Below are 23,950 nucleotides of genomic sequence, written 5' to 3' on the forward strand. Positions count from 1 at the left end.
TGATCGGAGACAGAGCCAAACAAAACCAAAATAATTTCAGCTTCCAAAAAGTATCTTTAGAAAGTCATGTGTCAATGAAAAGTGCAAGAGTTGCAGCAAAATTAGCCTTGCAGCCTAGTACACAGTGAGCCCCATAGCAATCAAGATGAGCATTGCGAATGAGTGATTCCCACTTTTTTTATATCGATCCATAGGCCACCGCTTTTCATTTTCTTCAATCCTTCTTCTTTACTCCAATTGCTGCCTCCTTGCCCCCACCCCTCTTCTTTTGCTGTCTTGATTTCCTGATAACATTCACACCTGCAGCTCTTTGCCAGTGATTCATTAAGCCCGGGATTAACTGTCCCACCCCAACCCCATGTGCTCACTTATATTTCCCTTCCCTTCTGTGTCTACTTCCTCCTTGTTCTCTGTCACCAAATCCAGATGATTGAAGCCCAATCAGCTGATAGTCCTCACTCACTCATTGGGACACAGTGCAGTAAAACACAGACAGAACACATGGAATCAATGATAGCATAAATATAAAGGCAGATTTAGTTACTCACTGAATAATTACAATGGAATCTTATTCACCAGTATGGCATTTTCTGTTCTTTTAAACCCAATTTATATTCTTCACTGTATATATATGTATCAGATTAGAGTTACATAAAAGAACCTGCCTAAACAACAGAAATAGGTTACTTAGAAAGTATAGTACCTACACCAACAATCAGGAAGTCCAGCCAGCACCAAGCATTAGTAAAATAAGTTTGAAAACCGTAGGCCACCCATTTTAGCACCATTTCCAGAATAAAGATGTAAGTGAAGATTTTATCAGCATATTCCAGTATGATTTTTATAGTCTTGCGCTGTTCAATATATATATCTTCAAAAGCCTGTGAAGAATGGGTTACATATAAGTCAGATATTCATAGCTCTTTGCAAATTACAAATTAAGCCAAAAGAGCTGAATTAAAAACAGCAAAGTAAAATCACTTTCAACTTCAGGTGTTTTACCTTGAAAAGCCAGCATGAGCAGAGATTACAACTGCATTCCTTCTGAGTTTTAGATTTTATCATTGCCTGATAATGGTATTACAATGTAATAACTGAAGTTGCCAAACAGGGGTTTTAGAAATTTCAGTAATAGTCAACACGGAATTATAATTTGTCACCCTGAAAAGCCAGTCAGGCTCAGTCAGAAGGCAGTCTCTCGATTATAATAAATTCAACTAACAAAAGAGAATAATGAGCTACAGTAACCTAACATTATATTGCTGCTGATCTTTGCTGAATTCCTATATCGAGTGTTGCTGGCAAGGTTTTAGTAGCAGAAGGCTACAGGGGTGGCCACTGTGATAAGAGGCCAGGGGCTGTCCTGTGCTGGCTCCACAACGGACCCACCACAGGAAGCAGCTGAGCCCATCAGTGTAGCTGGTGGTGCCTCTGATATTTAAGAAAGGGCAAAACACCGCATGGCAATATGAGGACCGAAGAAAAAAAGTTAGAGAAACTACCCTGCAAACACCAAGGTCAGAGAAGAAGGAAGGGACATGGTGCTTCAGGTGCCAGAGCACAGATGATAACAGTATATATCAAATCCTACATCAATCACCAACTAAAACCAACCCAATACTTAGTAGCTGTGTGAAGGACTAAATGTCACTAAAGATAGTATAAAGGAATTAAAGGATTCCTATGTAACAGTCTCGAAATACTAAAACTAAAGCAAAAAATTAACTGAGAACATGATGAATTCAGTATCTGTACTGCTTTTGGGGACAATTTTAACTTAAAGTAGAAGAATTGTTCCAGTTATTGCGTACAATTCATTTTGTATTATTTTTATAATTTCTTAAACAAGATTTGTAGTGTAATCCTTTTCATAAGCACTCTCACACACACATATCACCTTGTATTCATCAAAAATTCACCTGCAGAATTTTAACGACTTATTTTATATGCACTACTCAAAATATTCTGGGAATTTAGTTCCAAGCTCTCTTTCAAACCAACTTTGTATTTTATTCTTAATGAACACAGATATATTATTAATCCTATCTCTGATAAAACGTTTTTTATAGGTACTGTTTCTATGGGTGCAAGCTCTACTTACCAGAGCACCACTGCTGAGAAGAATCATGAAGACAATGAATGTTTCAAACCAGTTGTGTTCTACTATCTTGTAGCAGGTTTTTCGAAGGTTCCACCAGATTCTTCCTTTTGTACTTTCCATACTGCCTTTACAGCATTTAAACTTCTGTGTACAGCCTAATAATACAATGACAAATTGTTATACAGTAGAATTTTCATTATCCTGAAAAAGCAAAATCACTCTTAACTAGCTACTGTTTCACAAGGTTCAAATTACTTCAATTTATGCTTCAAATTACTGCATGCTACTTAACGCATCCTTACCTTCTTGATTTGATACTTTGGATGTAGGAAAACTTGCATGTACACAATTTTTCTACTACCCTGACACTACATCAAGCTTAGAATAAATAAAATTTTAAAAAAAGTCATCTAATTGAGCTAATTTTCATTTACAAACACATTTTAAAGAACTATTTTTCATTTATAGACAGATAATCAAAGAACATATGAGAAGTGTCAGGGAGTAGAAAGAAAGAGCATAAACACATAGCAACTTTCACATGACCTAATTCAAGAGTACAGCAGCTTCTTTTAAAATTACTTTTGTCTCTCAGCTAAGGTTCAAATAAATCATGCAGATGTAAACACCCTTTATTTTATTATATTATACTGAGGAATGACCTCTGCTTCAAGGGCTGACTAAGGATACCTCTTTCATGACACAAACAACTGATTTAACTGGAGATTGTGAGAGCTTTTCCATGTAGCACAGATTTGTGGCAACCATCCACAGAATTGTGCCTCACCGTGGAGAGCTCCCTACCTTATCATAGGGCCTCAAGGCACCGTTTTCAGTGAACCTCAATATCTGCCTGGCCAACAGTAGTCTCCTTATGTCTTTAAAAATGACTAATCACGTAGAAACATAACCAAGTTTAAATGATTGTAATGGGTCCCAAAGGCAGCATTCCAGTTTTCCTGTGAGTGTCATTAAGTCCATATGTTACAAGTAGGTTACACTATATGTCATCAGCTCAGATAAAACAGCTACCACTGTGAAGAGCATGATTTATCTTACCTTCAACTACTCAAAATGCCTACATTATGGAAAAATTAATCTTATGCTCAAGGATTGACAGACATCACATAATAAAAGGATAAGGAAGAACTGTAACATAACATGAAATTATTTGTGAAGTGTACTTTTTTTTTTTAATCAAGAGCTTGCTATATCAATATAGCCACACGTTCCAAAACAATTTTGTTTTTTTAAAGATGGGTGAAATAACATTTCAAAGGACAAGCGACCTAGCCTAAGTCAAAGGTGTCTTCATAACAGTAAATCAAAAAGCATGGATAACATAGGAGAGTTAATCCTGGAACATATTTTGCTTTGAATTACTTTAATCATGACTTAAAAGGAAAGTAAGACCTGTAATACCACAAAAATGGGAAATACATTCCTATACAGTAATTTTCACTAGTCCTTTAAAGAATATAGCTATACAGAAATAAAATAAATCAAAACTTCTAAGGACATGCAAATATGCTGTTAAGACTTCTTTACTTGAATAAAAACATAGGATCTCATTTACCTGTTGCATCCCACGTTATATTTATGCATCCTCTCCCTCCATTAATGCTGTAATATCAAGATAATAACTCTACTGTTTGAGTCAAACCTTCCAAGATCTGAATCATCCACTGGATTGCTTTCTAGCACTATGAAGGGACTGTGGGTAATTGCATGATTCTGGTTTAAATCCCAGCGGAGTGAACCTGGTGTAGGGTTTGGTCTTGCAGATTTCACCACTGAGAATGTCATTTAAACCAACAGCATTACTGACTGCTGAGAATCAGTTTACAGAATTGCATCTAGTGTTTATTTTAAAATATTATAAATGATTGCATACACACATATTTAACTTTGCATCACACAAATGATTCCACCGACTTCCGTACAGCTATCTACAACAGGCAAAATAAATCATATCATAAGACTTGCAAACTAGGCTCCAGGACTGCTGTAGCAAATAGCTTCCTTGAACTGCCAATGCTTGTTGCAAACAACCAAAATGTAATTTTGGCTAACCCCAAATTTTATTTCCATACCTTCTGTAAAGCATGCCTGTAGCTCTGATGCTTTTTCTGGTTCAGTTTCAGCTTTTTCTTCTCCAAAGAGAGCTAAATTAACTGTACTTCCTTCAGATGAGCTGGAAAAATTTAGCTTCTGAAAATAAAATTCAGTAACTTTACTAATATTTACAGTTTTAGAACTGTAACATAACTTTAAGCATGCAACACTGTGTGCAAGTAATAAGAACAATATTTGTCACCAGAAATACACACAAACATCCACATATAGCAGTCAATGCTGTTGAAATGTGCATAAATCATCCACTTTCTACCTAGAGATTGCAAGGCATATCATGTAATCTTTCAAGGAATTTCAGAATTTCTGGTCTAAATATAGTACAGCATTATCATTCATCAAAATTAACTACTACCAAGTAGATTTTCTGATACATATTCTATTTATTTTGTTTTCTACTCTTATTTTCTTACTATAATTTCTCTTGCTACATTTTAAACCAACATGTTACACTGTATGCTTTAAGACGATGCATATTGATAGCTACTTTCGTTAGAGCAGTCTCTTCAACTTGAAGACAGTAAATTCTGACAGCAAAAAACTTTAAATTGTGAACTGTCAGGGTAAACTGTCCAAGGGAGAAAATGTAGCAGATTTTTAAGGATTGATTTTAATTCAGTGCCTGTTATTCATAATATAAAAATAAAAGAAATTAATTATCAGTTCTTTTTCACTGACATCTTAAACATCAGTATGATGCAAGCTAACCACTTCTGGCATATAGGACAATTTATAATAAAATTTGGTTGCCTTTGACCACAGATAATTTAGTTATTTTTCATTTTAAGATCAATGATCTAGATTGGAAAATGCTAAAGTAAAATCAGGATTAACAGGAAACCTTGTCTCAGATGTGAATTTGAGCATTACCCTCAACACATTCATAAAACAAATTAAACCTGCCCTATCTTAACCCGTAATTATCACTACCATATGAACACCCTTTATGTTTTTTCATAAATACTGTTAAGTTTCAAAAAGGAAAAAGTATGATAAATACATTTCAACTGGCATTAATTTGCATTCTTTTTTGCCAATGCACGTATGTATTACATTGTGCATTCCGAAACTACCCATTACTCTGGTACGCAGTTAACACCTGAAAGAAAGGATTTTTTTGTTTGTTTTAATAATCAAAATTACATAAGTGACATTAGTACTAAAAAAATTACTAATAAAAGAGTAAGCCTTAATTTATTTTTTCTTCTGTAATCTGCATGTGTATTGCAAAAATCCAGAGACTGGAGATCTTAAAGGAAGATGCGGTGTCCTGTATACTTAATCTGAGTATGAGTACCAAAGTAAGTCAAAGTAGTTTTGGTCACAGCATTCTCTGACATTTTACAATGTTACCAAGTATGTAATATCAGTAATGAATTCACACAACTAAATGTCTGTAGGGAATGATGTAAGCACACTTTGTAAAACAGCCTCAGTTTTGCAGAATTAACACCATTTTCATTAATTTAGCTAGACTTGCATGATTAAGAGACATTTAATATATAAAAGCAGACAAGTTACAGGCACTACGCAATCAAGCTATGTTTACACCTCAATTGCAAAACATGAAAGGACAAAATTATTTTAGGTATTAAATAATTAATTTTTTTGCTATGTTTTTGAAAGAAGACAGAGACAATTTAGTAAGAAAAAGTAACCCAGTGTTCTGCATTAACTTTTTTTATTAAAAATGATTCAGTAATACTGCCTAATTTGCTGTTACTTTAAAAACTGATTATCTGGAATACAACCCCCAAATTACTCATATTTAATGCAAACACCTCTTTTTCATTTTTCATAGCATTAATTTTAAAATACCAATATTCACAGCAAACATCTTCTCCTATCACTAATTCTACTGAACCTGAGGATAGCACTATATACCACCATCATTTTATTAATATGCTGCTTTCATCATTCCATGACATATCACATATATATTGCAAAATGTTGCAGCAGTGGTGGGTAAACTGAAATAATGAATTGAATTATAAATCAAATTACTAATTTTAAATATATATATTTTAAGAGTAAGGAAGTTTTGTGTCATACTGCCAATAAAAATTAAAAACATGAAGTACCCTGGGTCATTTGAAGTGTAAGCTACTTAGTACACTGTTTGAGGAGATGACATGAATTTAAATGAAAGAATACAGATTTTTATGAATTAACAACATTAAAAGATGAACAACCATAAGCGGAGAAGAAACTTAAAAGAATCAATGCGTTTAGAACATGACGCTATATATCTCATTTAATACATGGTAGAAGAATTGGAGATTAGAGAATTTTTTTTATTTTTAATCAAGAAAGGCAATTTTCTTCACTCTAGAAATCAAATTAGAGGCTTAATGAACTATTTTGATATAAAGGACAGGTAGCCTGGTTCGCTCTTTCTTCTAAGGACGGTGTAGGATATAATCCTGTGCTTGAAGAGTTACAGATTTAAATAAACAATGGTTCTCTTTTTGAAGTGAGGTGCTCATATTTTTCACTAAGATGAAGGTATCAAACAGCAAAAAAACCAGATGGTAAAAAGCAATATGCATAGAAGAGTTTCCTGTTCTAAATAAAAATTCAGTTAGTTCCTTTGCTATGTATAAAGTTCACAGAGATCTAACTGATTTTGTGAATCACACCAGGAACAGGACTTTTAGGAAAGACAGAAATGTTCATCCTTCACCTTCCACGGCACTTAGCTGCTGTTCAAAGTTTACCAAACTAAGATAAAAAGGCCTCCTTGTATATACACTAAGCACTGGATTGAATGGGTCAACTCACGTACTCAGAAGTTGATTAGCTGCCTTGATGTTTGCAAATCAGCAGCTAAAACATTGTTAGAGAAAATTCCCTCAACATAATACCTTTTTTTCTTTTTCACTGTTGGCAGTGAAAAGCTACAGAGATTTTGAATACATTAATTTTTTCAATACAAATATCTACTGTACTGTTACAAGGTCAAAAATTGGAGCTCATGACTTCCTTTTTTCCTGAAGGAGTCAAGGTATGATGGCACAAATACCTGCAAGACTAATGTTATTACTACAAATTGTCCCACTGAAGCCACTTAGGATTGCTTGAGGTAACTAGTAAAGAGTCAATCTTTAGTGAGCATCATCTTAAAAATAATAATTGAAAATGTACAAAAAATTGCAGATAATGACTGCAAAGAAAACTCCATAATAAGAGCTAATAATAAATAGGCTACTGATTATTCACACGGTGCAACCTACTGTGCATTCAACTTGTAAGTCACTCACATTTTGATATTCAAATAGTAAAGGAAAATCTGACATGTTTCCCAACCTCCAAAGCAAAGAACAAACGTACCAGCAATACAGCTATTAATACAAGGAATAAAAGGGAAACATTGTCTTGTGTAATTTTGATAAAACAAAACAAACCCACAGGAAGACTGTGCTACATATTCTCATCTTTTCACTTACTAAGGATCTCTCTTTTTGCTTTTTAATTTAAGTAGACTGAGTCTCTTTTTGCTGGAGAAGGAGATAAAGAACTGCAATAAAATGTAAAAGACAATTGTTGATAACAGCACTTTGGAGAGTATGTGCAGGAACCTCTTAGAAAAGAGGATCCAAAAATATTACTACATAGAAATGCAACAGAAAACCTTAGCACGCCTGTGTTATGCTGCTTATATTCCAGCAACTGAATATTTTCCTGCTTAATCAGATCTATTTTCAGCAGGAAATACTTCTTCAATAAAAATAATCTCATTTTTCCATTTAGTCTCAACAAAAGGACAAAAAGCACATTTTTTGTAATCATCATCTTCACTACATCAGCTTGACATATCACTGAGTATGGTACTCTTCAGCATAAGCACAGTTGGTAAAGTCACTTTTATTAGGATCTTTTTATTTATCTTTTTCTGAAAAAATAAAAGTAAGTATGTCTGTAAATAAAGCTTGCAAATCATTTACCTTTTAAAGGAACCCAAAGTATTGTCCATAGAAAATACTTGGGTTTTTTCACCAAACTAAAACCAAAACCTACCTCTCCTAGTCTATGTAATTTAGGAAAAAAGAAAAAAAAAAAAAAAAAAGGCATGCATATCTATTAAAAATAAAAAAGCATCACCTTATTATGCAAGGAAGGTTACAGTAAGACAATATGACATCCAAATGAACAAGATTCAAGTATTTTTCAGTCAAATGATTACAAACCCCTGCTTTACTATTTTGCATGCTGTTCTACACCTGTTCAGATTCACGACAGCAGAAGCTTGAAGCAGTAGCAGTGCACATAAACCACATCCATCAAATCAGAATCATCCCCCCATACTTAGCACCAGTAGGATGGGATGCTACCACATTCTACTCTCCCCTACTTAAGTGCCTTTTCTGAAATCGTTTGGAAAAATCCTTAGAAAGACATTTTTCCACTCCATCTTTCTGAATAACTTACAGGTCCCCGTGGCACAAAAGTGAGACCTGAAATATTTCCAATATATAATAGACTGCAAAAGAATATACAAAAGATAATTGAGGATTCCACAACAAAACTAAGTGAACAAAATTTATATTTGGAAAAGGAATACCTCAATGACCTGTAAATGGCAAGGAGCAGAACTGCCCAACTATTCAAAACAGATCATCAGGAATAAGAAACACAGCTTGGTACAATTAAGGTTTGTTTTACAGTTCTGGAGTTCCTGAGTTTAGAGGTCTGGGAGGGTACTAGTTCTTATTTTGTCTGTTTAACAATTGTCTTAATTTTAGCCTTATCCTCGATGTTCCTAATTTTTATATTTTTTCTTGCTTGAACTTCCTTATTTATATCATTTTAAAACACCCTGATTTGTTTAGACACCTATGTAGAATCCTACACAGAATTTTTGCTTGAAATTGTTTATTCTGTCTTTCTAAAAATGAAGCAACTGGATTAAGTTCACAAAGAGACAATTATAGATGATGAAGAGCAAAACTGATATAAATGATTCCCTAACTTTGAATCTTAGACATACACAAACTTCATGAGTAGAATATAACTAAATTATTACATCCATATTCAAAAGGACTATGCATATGTATAAAAAAAAATATTTTTGATTGTTCTGAGGAGCATGTCTTTGATCCTATATTTTAGCTTCTCTTATATGAGAAAACTGGAATGCAAATTATAAAAACATTGTGAACAATCATGAAACAATTTATATCAAAGGATATAAACATTTTAGCACACAAGTAATTGTATATATGTAGTATTACAAAGGCATTGGTCAAATGAACATGATCAGAGAATGTTCGTAATTACATGACAGCTAAAAACATGGTTCAACAGATGAACAGAAAAAGTCAAGTGAAGATTACCTTTCCATTTTCATAAAATCATAGGCTGTTAACCTCTTTTAAGCTTGAACAGTCTTGATACTTAATAATTCAGTTAACAATATAAAAACCTACAAAGCATGCAGGTTATGCCACAGAAGTAGTACAGAAAATACCAAAGACGTAACAAGGAGAGAGGAATATGTTGGGGTTGCCCTCAACCATGCTGTGACGTGAGTCATGGGACTCAGCTTACAGGGCAGCTGAGCATGTTTCCACTACATTGCAATGGATGAGGAAAAATATATTGTAGCGGAGTAGCATGCAGGCCAATCAATCTCAAAAGTGATCATATACGTATGATTTGTTTAGGTAACCTGTGTAAACATGCTGACACGTTGCTCTGCCTGGTTAAAAAGCACCAGATCTGCATTCTTGACTGATCCAGCTTGATTCTACTCCTGTGAGAAGTAAGAATGGTACGCAATGAAGTTAAAACACGGTACCCTTTAGGTGTTTGAGTTCTGGAAACAGCAGAAGTATGGATTCCTACTTATTCAAAAATGTGTTTTCTAGATGTGTCACACATTTGCAAAACATAACATTTATAGCTGTTAATTAGAGCTTTAAGCATATCCAAAGACATACTGAAAGAGGTAAAATTAGCAGAATATCTGAAGCTCACAGATGTATATTGGACTTGGACCTGAATTTAAAAAAAAACAAAACACCAACCCTCAAACAAACAAACAAAACAAACCCCCAAACCCCTCCACCTCCATCCCCCCAAAAAACCCGAACCAAAATGACAGACAAATACACCCACACTATGTATATTACAGCCTTACGCATCCCCTAAATGGTAGTAATTAGACGTTTAAAGTAACAGAAATATATTTTTCCTTGCATTTCATTCTCAAGGTTATTCCTGGTCTTCACTAGATGCTAAATATGTATCTAGGATACACTTTCAGAAAGAAGCCACAGGCAAAACAAAATGAAACAAACCCATCATACCAGGTCAAACACGAAAACTTCTGGGCAAGCAATTTTTCCCAGCATTGTTAGCTTTTTTTAACTGCATGACTTAAAAAAAAAAAAAAAGTTTCAAATAGTTTAAGGTGCATTATGGACTGTAATGGAAATACAGCAATGTAAGAACAAAACCCCATGCCTAGCAATAAACCTGCATTTCCTCAAGTACCTCACATCTATCTTTTGTTAGTCTTCTGGTATAGATCTAATCTCACTTCTCACCAATGACTTCTCAAAGGCTCATCAAATAATGTAGCTATCTAACAACTCCAACATAAACTGCTCCCATTTAAAGGGAAAGTCTGAAAGAAAGGGCTGAAATAATCTACAAAATGAGCAATTACCTTACTGACTATGAACTACTGTACATGAAATGTTTTTTTGTTGTTAATTTACGTATCTCCTATGGTTGTCTTTTAACCATGGCAATCCTTAGCTACTTTTCCAAATCTGAGTGGGTTAAAATTAATACTAGATAATAGTATCTTATAAACAGCTAATGCTTATGTTTAATCTTGAATATCAGAGGTGAGAAGGCATAGATTTTGTTACCCCACTCTTAAATATAAAATAGTGAAAATGGGTGTCATTGATTGCTGGATAATTTCCAGGTAAGAGATTTAACAGAGTTATCAGAGAAAGAGTAAGAGCAAATTACCTGGATTCATCAGATATTCCTTCCACAAAACTAACTTTATTAAAACACACTAAGAAGGCCAGTATCCTTAATTCAGATTAATAATACGTAAATATGTAGCAGCTGTTCAGCAGACATTATAGCTTCCATACAAAGTGCAGTTAATACTTTAAAACAAATTATGAATATTGTTTGCTTTGCTTTTAAGAGGCCTCTTCGTAATCTAAGGTCTTCTCAACTGAGAGGTCAACATAATATATGCAATAACAGAACCTCCAAAAAGCAGATGGAAGAAATCAAGTGTCAGGAAATGAGCTGCTGAAATAAAAAAATAAGTGTAATACTATTGAACACTGCACTCTACAATAAAATAAATACCTAGAAGAGTCACCTTATTACACCTTTTAAATTTAAGTTTAATTTAACTACATTTTGCTAGACCAAACTTATTTTCTAAAATTAGGAAAGAATAATGGGCAAATTCATTGCCAGTTCAAAACAAAACAAGCAAAAACCTAAAAAGCCCACAACCAATCAAATAAAAAACCCCTCAAACCCCAAAAGAAAACAAAACAATCCAGACAAAGCAATCCAGGCTGGAGTACACCTGTCGGCACAAGCGTTGACACTCCATTAATGTCCTTGTGTCTTCAGGTGCCAGGGGAGCTGATACCAGACACAGTCTGCACAGGAGCCACAGCACAGCAATCTGAATTCTCAAAAGTGTCTCTCAGGATCCTGCCGAAATCCATGATTTTCCTTCCCCCTCAGTCTGCAGCTGCTGACAAATGACTGCTTTCCTAAAGCTCACCCATTTTAAGGTCAGGCAGTTGTATTTGAAGTGATGGGTTCAAAATTCCCACAAACAAGCAAGAAATTAATATTTTTTCATTCCGTAATTCTAGTTTTTCCTCATCATTTTTACTTGACATATTCAGTTTATAATACTGACATTGTTCCCTTGGCTTTCCCCCATCATTTTAACTTCAGAACTTGGCACCTGTTATTACTTTCATTAGCCTGAGTTAGCACCTCTGTTAGATTACCCAGTACAAATAATGCTGATTTCTGTAGAATTCAGTGAGCTTTAAAAATCAGATGGAAAGGGCATTAATATTCTTTATTAATATCTCCTCTAATCTTTTTTAATAGCAGTTTACTTTCATCCTTACTTCATGGAAACATTATGATTACATATATTAAAAAAAAAAGTCTTTTGTCTCTGTTTATTCTGTACGTATATACTAGTTTGTCTATCCAACTAAAAATTTGGAAAAGCTTGTTTTTCAAAACCCTTTTATAAATGGGTTCATATATGTTTATACAGGTCTGCCTGAATTTCCTACTCTCTTTAGCTCCACTTTCCCCACTTCAGTTTATTCACTCTCAGTACAGTCCAACAATATCAAATTGGAATCGCTTTCAATTTCTAAGCAGGAAGAGCCACATTATTAGAGAATACAACTGGTATAATTCATTCATATAAAATATAAAATATTTAAATTTTACCTCCTTGCTTTCCTCCAAATCTGAGTCACTGCTAAGCTCTTCTGTATTTAGATGTTCAAAATCAGATTCTCCAACAGCTATTGGTACTGTAACAGTAAGGCTTGGGTTGTTTATGAATGATGTATAATCACTGCCACCTATAACAGTGGCCATTCCATTCTCATTTTTGTGATAATTCGTATCTATCCTTATGTCAGCGATGGTACAGTTGGAAATGCAATGGTCTCTCTCATCGTTCAACTGATCTGTTGCTGTTCTTTGATTTACAACAGCTTGTTTCCTACAACAAGACTTTTGGACACATTCACCTGCTTTTTTCTTCACGTAATCTATTCCGTTCTGAATTCTTGCAACAGCAATCTGTAAGTTGTTCATTTCATTATCATCCTCTGTAGGAGAAAGGCTGTCTGAACTAAACGAACTCAGCAGCAAGGCCAGAAAAAGGTTCAATACCTTAAAAAAAAAAAAAAAAAAAAAAAAAAAGACAATACAGGTGAATTTTTCTCACTCAATTTTTCATTCACATGCTTCTTCGATCACCCATTATGAACTTAGGCTTCATGTCTTCCTTCGCTGTATACGATTCTGGAAATTACACAGTAAATAAAATGTAAATGCAATTTAAATACAACACCTGCCCTATATCCCAATGCAGGGGTTTTTGTGGTTTTGCATTGCTGTATGACTATGAAGACACTCATAAATTCTTTTTCTGCTCATGTTTGTGGAAGGTCAGAAATGAATGATTCTTTGGTACTGACTGTACAGATCCAAAATGTTTACTTCTCTAGCACAGAGAAGCACTCTGCAACAGAAGACATAGCTGATCTGTGCAGAAAACAGCTTGCTTAAACACTGGTCCAAACTCACACAAAAGCTGCTGTATGCAACTTAAAAAAATGTGAAGCACACCCCATCTTCTAGCCCCCAAGCCATCCTCTTATGCCAAGACAAAACATAGAATAGATATCAGTTATACAAGCCCAGAATTTACCAGGAGCTGAAATGGTACTAGGATAGCCAAAGCAGCAGAGTACCAGCCCCTAAAGTCTTCAGATCAGCTCTTCTATGCAGCTTTAAAGACAACAGAGTAAAACTATGTGTTGGGAACACAGAAAGACAAGTGGTAACAGAGCCCTGAACATACAGCCAGGATTGTCTACTGTAAGAAATTCTACTAGAGCTATGGTATAAAATCAGAATACAGTAAATACTCTGGAAGAATTCAGAGATTGCTACTTCATTCCACAAAGTTGTATCTTCAGGTTTAGAAAACTATTTAAGGCGGACATTTTGTTTTGTCAACCAATTTCACAGTTCTCTTCATTATAAAACAACAGAATTGTAGAAAATCCTGGAGCAAATGGCTGTGCTACTAGTAGTAATGCATGACTGATTTAAAGGTAATTAGCTTATTTCTGTTGTTAGAAATTTTATTCCTAAAGAATGACTCCAGGATGGCTAATTTAAAATCTCTTTTGCTACTGACAGTTGCCTTAAAGAAAAGATGTAGAATAATAGAGGAAGACTCAATAGGCAGTGAGAAAAGCACAGCAAAAGGTGGAGCAATGAAGGCCTCAAATACTGGTGAGTTAATAAATACAAAACATATTTAAAAAGATAAATTTATACACAGTAATGGACAAACTGGTACAGATCTGATGCTTTCCTTTCAAAGAGAAAAAGAAGAAGATATAATACAGACAGCTTTAAAAGTGTCTGTAAAAACACTTAAGAAATAGGAAGCAAAAAGCTGAAGAGGTAGAAGAAAATATGAAGTATTTGAACCTGTTTTTTCCACAGAACTGCTGCCTTCCAATTCAAGTTTCCTTACCCCATTTATGTAAAAAGTTGGCTGTGCAGCAAGCAGGGCTTAAAATGGCTTAGATTTCAGAGTCTAAGAATGTTAAAGCAGTTTTTTAGACAGGAGAGAGCAGAAAAAGTAAAAAACCTAGCTACATGTGATTGGAAGTGATGCCTCATCAGTTAGGGAGAAAAGTGCCTGCTATGTCCTCTTCTGCAAACAGCAAATTCCCATCCTGGGAGCACAACACCTGGGGAGCCTTTGCTTGCTCTTCTCTCTCTAGGTAACCAGGAGTAGTCCACAAAAACCTGAACACACAATGCTTCTCTCTCTCACCCATATCCTCTGAATTGCACTCCAGACCCCTGAGGGGGCCCATCCTCCAAGCTGAGGATTCTATATAGGATCAGAAATCTAACAAACAGAAAACTCCATTTCAGAACCCATACTCGTAACAAATTCAAAATCATAAAATACATATTTAAATAACACATCTAATAATGCCTAAAACTTCATTACTGGTTCCATTACCATTCTTTCTCTAAATGAATTCTCAAATTATTTTGGCTACGTACCACTAGGTTTCCAATCACCATGACCATCATGAAGACAGTAAGGCACATGGGTTGGCCTGCAACCTGCATGCAGTCCCACATCGTTTCTATCCATTCTCCACACAGCACTCGGAATACAATCAAGAAAGAGTGGAAAAAGTCATGCATGTGCCAGCGTGGAAGTTCACAGTTCTCAGAGATCTTGCAGACACAATCCTTGTAGCTTTTCCCAAACAGCTGCATTCCAACCACAGCGAAAATGAACACGATGATGGCCAGCACCAGGGTCAAATTCCCCAGAGCCCCCACTGAGTTACCAATAATTTTTATCAGCATATTTAGAGTTGGCCAAGATTTTGCCAATTTGAAAACTCGCAACTGAAAAACAAAAATACAAAGACATTATTTGCAGTAGTTATAAAAACACTATAGAAATAAACAGATTATGAACTAGTGCCTCTCAGCCATAACAAAAAGAAGAAACTTCAACATGATTCCAACAACCATAACTTACACAGAAACAGGAGTTTCATAAAATCCACACTTTTAAAGCATAATAAATGTCAGACTGCTCTTTTTCTGTGTAGCATACCTGTATTCTTTTCTACATGAAAGAAAAAGCACACTGGTTGAATTTGTTCAGATAGTGAATTCTAAACATGGCATACGTCTCAACCATTATGTGCAGAAACAAATTTAAAAAACCAATAAAGCTCAACAGGATTCTACTGAAGGAAAATAAAGGATTCTGAAATCCTTGAAGAATGAGGTCTTTCAAAAGAATACTGCCTCCAACAAATTTTAAAAGGATCAGACAGACACACATTCTGGAAATAAAAGCCAAACACAAGCTGTAAGTCAAACATTTCAGCTTACGAAGGGGAAAAAGTATAATTCATACTCTTTCTCACCCGTAACCCACCCAAAATAAAAAAGGTATTAACTATATTTTGTTTTCAGATAAAAGCAAAATGGAAATGCAAAATGGAAAGAGACCACAGGGAAGGAATGTCTCATAGTTCATTTCTCATTTTTAAAATAAAAATATTTTTCTAATAAAATAAAGTATTCCTTTTTTGCCAAGGTGGGAAAGAAAAATATTTTTTATTTATTTTTTTAAAAATATGAATTTTGTAACTCTACATTTTAAAAGAACACTTCTAGTCTTTTTGCAATTTCCAGATATGGAAGTAGACAGAAGACTACAAATGTTTTATTTATTTATATCTCTCAATATGCACTAAATAAACTGTACACTTCACTGTGCTTTACCCACCCATGTTAAAACAATTACAATAAAATTACAGCTCTTTCCCTTGAAAAAATGCTTAGTTGCTTCTGAACCATAAAATGGCACACACTGTTCAGTGATAACATAAATAACCTTGTAAAACATGCTTGCAGAGATACTCTGTGATGCTTAGCAAAAAATATACATATTACTAAAAAGTGTCTTATTTACATGAGTACAGTTAAAATACAAATATAATGCATTAATTAATGCAGATATATTATTATCACTGATTTATTTACCAATCTGAATGATCGGAGAACGGATAATCCATCCACATTTGACAGAAAAAGCTCCACCAAACTAAGGATAACTATAAAACTATCGAAAATATTCCAGCCAACTTGGAAATAATAAAAAGGATGCATGGCAATTATCTTGAGAACCATTTCTGCTGCAAAAATTCCAGTAAAAACCTGAAGGAAGAATGTTTATTGTTACTTTATAGATGAGTATGAATAAGTTGAACCAGCAGATAAAGAACAACTTAAGAAGTAACAACCCTCTTACAGCAGGATGTCAGAAAGGAAAATTATCACAAGCTGAACCTCACCAAGAAGGTAAGTGGCAACATCAAAATGAGCTGTAGCATAACTGTTAACTTTTAAACCCAAGATACATTTAGTGACTAGTGAAGAATAAAACTATTCTTAACAGACCTCCTGTTTGCTCCTCACATCTGCCATCCATCTAATTAAAGGAACTTTCCTCAGCAAGATAGTAACAGTTGCTCTTGCCACAATGGAAGCTGCTTTAACAAAGGTGTGTGGAAAAATATGAATTAGTCATAACCTGGAGAGTGATGTGCTATTGAATGAAGTCTTCATGAGAACTCACAGATACAGTAAGTATATCTTCTCTCTCTAGCTGCCAAAAAAAGGCCAGTTACGCTAAGGCTCATGTTTGAAGTAAAACTCCTTTCTGCCTCTGAATGCCTCTGAGGCCTTCTGAAGCAGAAGACAAAAACCACCTCTGAAATAAATTTATTGTGTTTCCTGTAGATGTATGACTACCAGTATCTACAGAACTGCATAAATTATTATCTTTTACTAGAAAGATGAACAGACTTTTAAAAAGGCAGGATCATTTGACAGTCTTTAAAAGATAGTGCTACACAGTTCAAAAAACAAGAAATCAACTGCTGAGACTACACCTGTATAATAGTGGCATTTTAGCTGTCTGGGAGTAAACACAAATTCTTATCATTATGAAGGAACACTTATACTCACACAGCTCAAAATTAGATGAATATTAAGCTACTTCATCACATATGAAAGGAAAAAATGGTTGCGTTTCCTGGGTAAAACACGCAGGCATGATCACAAGACAGCCCTCTGCAACAGCTATTGATCCTCACCCATTCGTCCTCCCTGTCTTTCTCCTCAAATACTTCCTGAATCTATTTATAAACAGCAACGTGACATGATTATATTCCACTGATAATGATCTCTGACTCCAGGTTAAGGTGAAAACTTTGAACTATGTCTGTAATGGCTAAAAACATCAGCATACAATTTAAATGTTGACACATTAACAACTCGGGACTTAAACCTGAACACGTTCCCAACATGTACTAGAATTTCATATATTCTAATAACCAAATTGTTTTATTATTCTGCTACATCATAATCACCAGAACTACCACTTATAATAAACATAGGTTAAGAAGTACAGCACATAACATTATCTGTATTATTGCCATTATAAAACAAACAAACCAACCACCCCAAACCCAACTTACAGACCGTGTCCACTAGGGAACAAACAGTCTATATCAACAGACACTCTTGGATTAAGTCACACATTCTTCAGCTTCCAAATTGTTATGGACCAATCAAAGCAACATTCTTCATGGAAATACAAAAATAACAAAAAAAATAACAGTGCAAAATCATAATCCAAAATAATATCCAATTCTTCTTGTGTTATCAATGATACAGTAGGAAGGGATCTAATGTGGCTCCAATGTTTTTTGCAATACTAAACAAAATCAAGTCAGATTTCTTTTGGATTTATGTCATTCAAACTCTGGTGGTTGAAAACTCTATTTGCAGAATTTTTAATATAGAAATCAACCTCTTATATACAACATATCTCAAATGGTATTTTTAGACTATTTTTAGTACAATTAAACCTTTATTTTATGGGATGATAATAAAAATAATAGAAGTAATTCTATTTCAAAGAGACACCAGGTTCCAACTGTATCAAAGGATATAGTTGGATGGACTTACCTGATTTCCTATTTTAAGTACATTACTGAATTCGTCAGTCATTGGATAATGTTCCATGGCCATAAACAGTGTGTTTAAAATTATGCAAACAGTGATAGCTAGATCAACAAGTGGATCCATTACAATAGATTCAACTACATTCTTTACTTTCAACCAGGGCTCCCAACAATTCCAAATTAAGAAAGTGTGGGCAAACTTATACCAGCAAGGTGGACATTTTTGTCTGGATTCTTCAAGTTCTGGCAAAAAAAAAGAAATATATAGTGAACAAGTTTTGAAAGATAATTTTTGGTTACCTGCTTTTTCAAGTTTTAATCTTTATCCCTGGAACCATTAAGGATGTTTGGAGGAACCTCCTCAGATTTCCAGGAACTTAAAACTTACTGCTGCTGACTGAAAACATTTTTAGAAGACTAGAAGAAAAACCTCAGGAGTTTTTAGCTAATAATTGAAAAAGTTGTCTATTTTTAATATCATATGATCTTGTTTAAAAAAAACCCCAAACTATTTATGCTTACATTTAGGGATAGTTTTCTCAGTAAAACTTCCAATTTCACAGTCCTCTCAAATGTTTAATTATTTATTTTCAGCAAAAATAAGATTAATTTCACCATAAACACATTTTTGAAAACTATTCAAGCTTTTTCAAGAATTTCACTAGTAATAATTTCACAGTTCCAAAGAATCCTACTACAAATTTCCTTCTCTGTATTAACTAAGGCCTGGCCTTTAAACTTCTGTAACATTTTTACAGTACAGTTAGTGGAAAATTTATCACAAGGCATATCTTCCAATAACTGTACTGTTAAACATGAATAACTTGTATAAAACACATACAGATTATCTATTTTAAACAGAATGTGTTTCTTTGTTTAGCCTTCTTATCAGATTCCTTCAATTCTTTTTTCACTAAGTACATGCACTTTTGTTCTATTATTCAGCTTATGTATTTGCAATGGCTATATATTTTTTGTCTTCTGTATTTGCACTATGATATAATACCTTCAAGCAAGTCTAAGACTATGTCAAGAAAGTTCACGCATCTGTAGCTATAACACACCTTCCATTGTATTTGTGATAATGCCAGCTATACTCATGGCTCTTTCCCTTAAACTGGGATCCTCCAGCAACTCCACTGGTATTTGATATGAACTTGCACGCCTCTTTTTTATTTCTATTTCTGTAGTAGTGCTCTATAAAAATAAAGGGGGGCATAAATTAAATTCAGCTTTAGAAATACTGCAAAACAGGTATCAGAAAGACTCTTCAGTTTCAATGAATTCATAATATATAAAGCTTTGTATTTTAGTGCTGTTACATCAGATTCTTTTCCATTATACATATAACATAAGCCTAATTTTTTTTTAAATGGCTATTTTCTCCTTATACTTCTGAATACTGTTAATACTTACAAAATACTAAAAAAAATATTTTGATATTTACTTCCCAGATTACCATTGCATTACAGTTAACTACCATTAACTCCACATTAGACACAAAGAAATTTCGGAGGAGACCATAATCAAAGAAACAAACCAAGACTGTTGCAGCACTGGAATCAGAAAAATTCCTAGTTTCATGCTTTCTCTACCAATATTTCACTTTTAAACTAGTTTAATCACAAGATATTATAAATACGTGATTCATGCTAGGAAGTTTTCTGCAATAACAATTACTCTAAAAGTAATTTTTATAGATCAGTCTTGATCTCTATATCCTTTAAATTAGTTTTGAATGGGTATCTTTTACATTGAACAGCTATAATGTCTGATTCATTTTATTAATTTCAACTGAAGAAACAAAAGAAGTCTGATTTAACTAACCAAAAATTGAAAGTGTTTTATTAAAAAAATTGAAAGCTGTGTTATAGTTATATCGTTGAATACACCTCAATTACAAAAAAGTTTTGAATGTATGAGCATGAGTAGATTTTCTTCCAGTAAATTAAATAAATGCATGAAAATGAAAGTATAATTAACTGCAAGAAGATTATAAACTGTAAGGAATCTGGCTGATAACTGTAAGGAATCTGGCTGATGTACTTTCAGATGCTGTGACCTGCGTAAAAATTTTTGTTTCAATAAAAGAAGGTTTCTAGAAAAAAACATGCAATGGATCCCTCTGCTCCATTCCTGAAGCAGACTGAGGGAAAAGGGAAAACTGATCAGAGGGAGAAATGGATGAATTTGCATGTACTCCTTTTTTTTTTAATTATACCCTGATCCTAGGAAGTGAAAAACTCAGATCATCTCTGAGAGTCAGGAGAAAAAGAAAGGTTTCAGAGCTTCTAAAACATCAACATAATCTCAAAGGCTATGCTACATTTGCACAATACCAAATATACAGATGAGGGAAAAAAGTAGAACCAGGAATTTATTGACAGACAATTAGGAAATACATTTAAAGGGAGGCTAAAACCATAAAGAAAGAAAAAAAATCAAACCAAAATAATAATATGCAGAATGTTTAGAAAGCTGAGCACCCTGTTTTGGGTTCTAAAACGGATTTAGCAATGGAACATTACTGATTTGATTCACTATGCAGGTGCATGCATATCCTTGCTCTGCAGGTATATAAAAATGTGCTACTTTGTTCTCTTTCCATTTTCATGCTTCAGCCTCTCACTTTTGAGTGGATCACCGTAAACCCATTTCATTACAGTAAGATATGCAAAAGCATTCACAACTTCTCAAGCATTTTTGAAGCATTTCATTCCATTAAAACATTGCCTGGTGCAACGAAGAAAAGTCATGAAATCTTGAGTAATTTAAAACTTTCTTACATAGTCATCGGTTGTTGGTTTATCTATTATCACCTCTGGCAGAAGCTGTCCAGTAGGCGACAACAGACGTGGTGGTCCATCCACTAAGGAAACCACCCCATTGCAATCCACAGTGCTGTGCATCTTCCCATTCACTGGAAACACTGTCAGCTTTCTTGATGATCTACTAGCCTGACTAATGTTACTACTGCGGCGTTCACCATGTCTGCGCGGCAAAAAGAGAGAACCTCTTCTGCTCCCATTATCCTCAAACGTGCTGTGCTCATCATCAGCAAAGTCATTTTCAGATCCTATCTCTCTTCCATATTCTCTAAAACTGAAAAGACTTGTTCTGCTGCTACGTCTGGGAGAAAACAGGGAGCCACGAACACTCAGTAAAGACTGCAAAGGAAACAAAAAAATGACCGGCTGAAGATTTTAAATATACAAAATGTATGTCTATGTATTAAAAAAATAACAATTCATATTCCCCAGAAATCTGTCACCGTTATTTTTAATACAGTGCCTTAGGTAGATTTCTCAGACTTCTGGGGAAAATGCAGTGCTGCTGTACATGTTAAGACCCACCAGGTCCTAAACAATAAAATGAGAGAGACCAAAACGTTTGTTTAGGTACACTCTAGAAAATAATACAAACAGTAAGTCAGTATTTAAAACAATGCAACATTAGTTTGTTGGATATTACCGTTGTCTCACAAACCCCCAAAATAACAACTGCATTATTCACAGTACCTGGTGGGGTGATGTGAACGGCTTCCCATAAGCAAGTCTGTTCCCATCAAAAGAAAAACGGAAACCTTTCCTCCTGATACTGCCATCTGATTCAGATTTTGGAAGCTTTTCATCCTTCACGTCATCCTCTTCTCCAGAGAGCTCCCTCTGCCTTCTTTTCTTCCTTCTATTTCTCCTTTCTTTGGCACTTTTTGAGCTAAGCTTGGATGCATCTGAAGAACTATCTGAGGGTCCATCAATCCCACTTTCACCGCTGTACTCGGTCATCTCTGCTGCAGCTGCTGCTATTGCCTGCCACAGCAATTATTTAATGTGATGCTTTACAAATCACACCATTTTTTAAAGAAAGCTATAATCCTTGTTCCTAAGATTTATATCAAATTACTTCCGGATGTGTGACAAAAACCTAGATGGACCTGTGCAAAACTTCAAATGGAATTCTGTAATATGAATTAAAATAAAAGGGCAGTTATGAAAGTCGCTGTTTGAACAGCGTTCTACTTTGCATCCATATCATGGAGTCAGCCCACATTGCTTACAGCGTTCTGCCACAAAGTACATTAGAAAATATTTGAAAATTAATAAAATTTATTAATTACAGTAAATGTAATTGCAAACAAAAGAGCTAAACAGAGTCATACTTCAGTCTGTATCAATTTAGTAAACTAATTTTAACTGTTATTGTAAGTAACAGCTTCCTTAAATTGCTGTTAGGAAAAAACTTTGGGGTACTACTTCCAGTCTTCCATTCACTGGTGGTAACACAAGTAGCAAAAATTAGTCAGAAATTTATGGATAAAAGTATTTTAAACTCTAATCAAGGCTTGACAAGTATTTCACAAGTACTGCAATTATTTCTAAGCTGAGAAGTTGGAAAATCATCACAACAGGTTACTAGATACTACCCCTAGATAAGAAATTTCTATTTTTAAACTATTATTCTGATTTGGGGAGTACTTTTTGTTCTCAGTTCAGAAATTCATTAATGCTTTAAACATTATACATCTAAACAGCAATAAAAAGCCACAGAGAATGTAGTCTGAAGCACTTGTGAGGTATGTAAAAGAATGCCTTTTTTTTAATATATTGATTTAATTATTGGTTTTGTTTTGAACCAATAGCATGCAAAGGAATATACTAAAGCTCAAACACTTGTTAGAAAATACCTGAGCTTCTTCTTGCTGCTTCCTCAGCTGTTCAAGCATGTGCTGCAAGTCTGCCTCCCTCTGTTCTGCTTCAACCATAGTTGCTTGATTTTGTTCTTCATAGGCCATGGCAACGACAGCCAAAATCAAGTTAATCAAATAGAAGGAACCCAGAAAAATGACCACAACAAAAAATATCATGTATGTTTTGCCAACAGCTCGTAGCGTCTATAGGAGAAAAAGAGAAACGATCCATCTGGTGAAGACATGCATCAGTTCTGCAGTTCATAAGCATTTACTGAATTTGAAAAGTACAAAACTATTATTGAGTTTTCTTCCTTCTGTAATAAGACCATACAAGCTTTCTGAATTACAAAGTAATCAAAATAAAGGGAGCATTCACGTATGTGAAAAACACGTTTAAGGATCATGCTGCTTTGAGACAAACCTCTTTTAATGCCTAATAATCTTGAAAAGGATGTGGGATCAGAGTAATTAATGTAAATCACACATCACAGGTTGGATGCTTAGCATGCTTAGCATGTATTAGCATGCTTTCCTGTTGAAATAACGAAAAGAATTAAAGATGGCACAACTGATTACATAATTAAAAGATAATATTTATTATAATTAACAGATTATCACACAATATAGTGAAAAGCTATGGTAAGAAAAGTAATTTATATCAAGCCATGCATTCCT

At 34.4% G+C, this 23,950-nt stretch overlaps 1 protein-coding gene and 1 long non-coding RNA gene across 2 annotated transcripts in view; one reads left to right on the top strand and one right to left on the bottom strand.

The window, feature by feature from the left end:
- The window catches only part of LOC138685089 (uncharacterized), a 49,720-nt gene extending 46,779 nt beyond the window's left edge, over nucleotides 1-2,941 (top strand). Inside the window, exon 4 of the long non-coding RNA XR_011324317.1 lies at nucleotides 2,070-2,941. This is a non-coding gene — a long non-coding RNA (uncharacterized lncRNA). The remainder of the gene's footprint in view (nucleotides 1-2,069) is intronic.
- LOC104317585 (sodium channel protein type 2 subunit alpha) overlaps nucleotides 1-23,950 on the bottom strand; it is a 48,089-nt gene that overhangs the window by 15,449 nt on the left and 8,690 nt on the right. Inside the window, 11 exon segments of the mRNA XM_069781298.1 lie at nucleotides 708-881; nucleotides 2,102-2,256; nucleotides 4,195-4,312; nucleotides 12,707-13,159; nucleotides 15,086-15,442; nucleotides 16,598-16,771; nucleotides 18,590-18,828; nucleotides 19,650-19,782; nucleotides 21,372-21,752; nucleotides 22,104-22,394; nucleotides 23,270-23,476. Coding sequence (XP_069637399.1) covers nucleotides 708-881; nucleotides 2,102-2,256; nucleotides 4,195-4,312; nucleotides 12,707-13,159; nucleotides 15,086-15,442; nucleotides 16,598-16,771; nucleotides 18,590-18,828; nucleotides 19,650-19,782; nucleotides 21,372-21,752; nucleotides 22,104-22,394; nucleotides 23,270-23,476 — 2,682 coding nt within the window.

This window comes from Haliaeetus albicilla, chromosome 4, assembly GCF_947461875.1.
Source record: "Haliaeetus albicilla chromosome 4, bHalAlb1.1, whole genome shotgun sequence".
Classification (NCBI taxonomy): Eukaryota; Metazoa; Chordata; class Aves; order Accipitriformes; family Accipitridae; genus Haliaeetus; species Haliaeetus albicilla.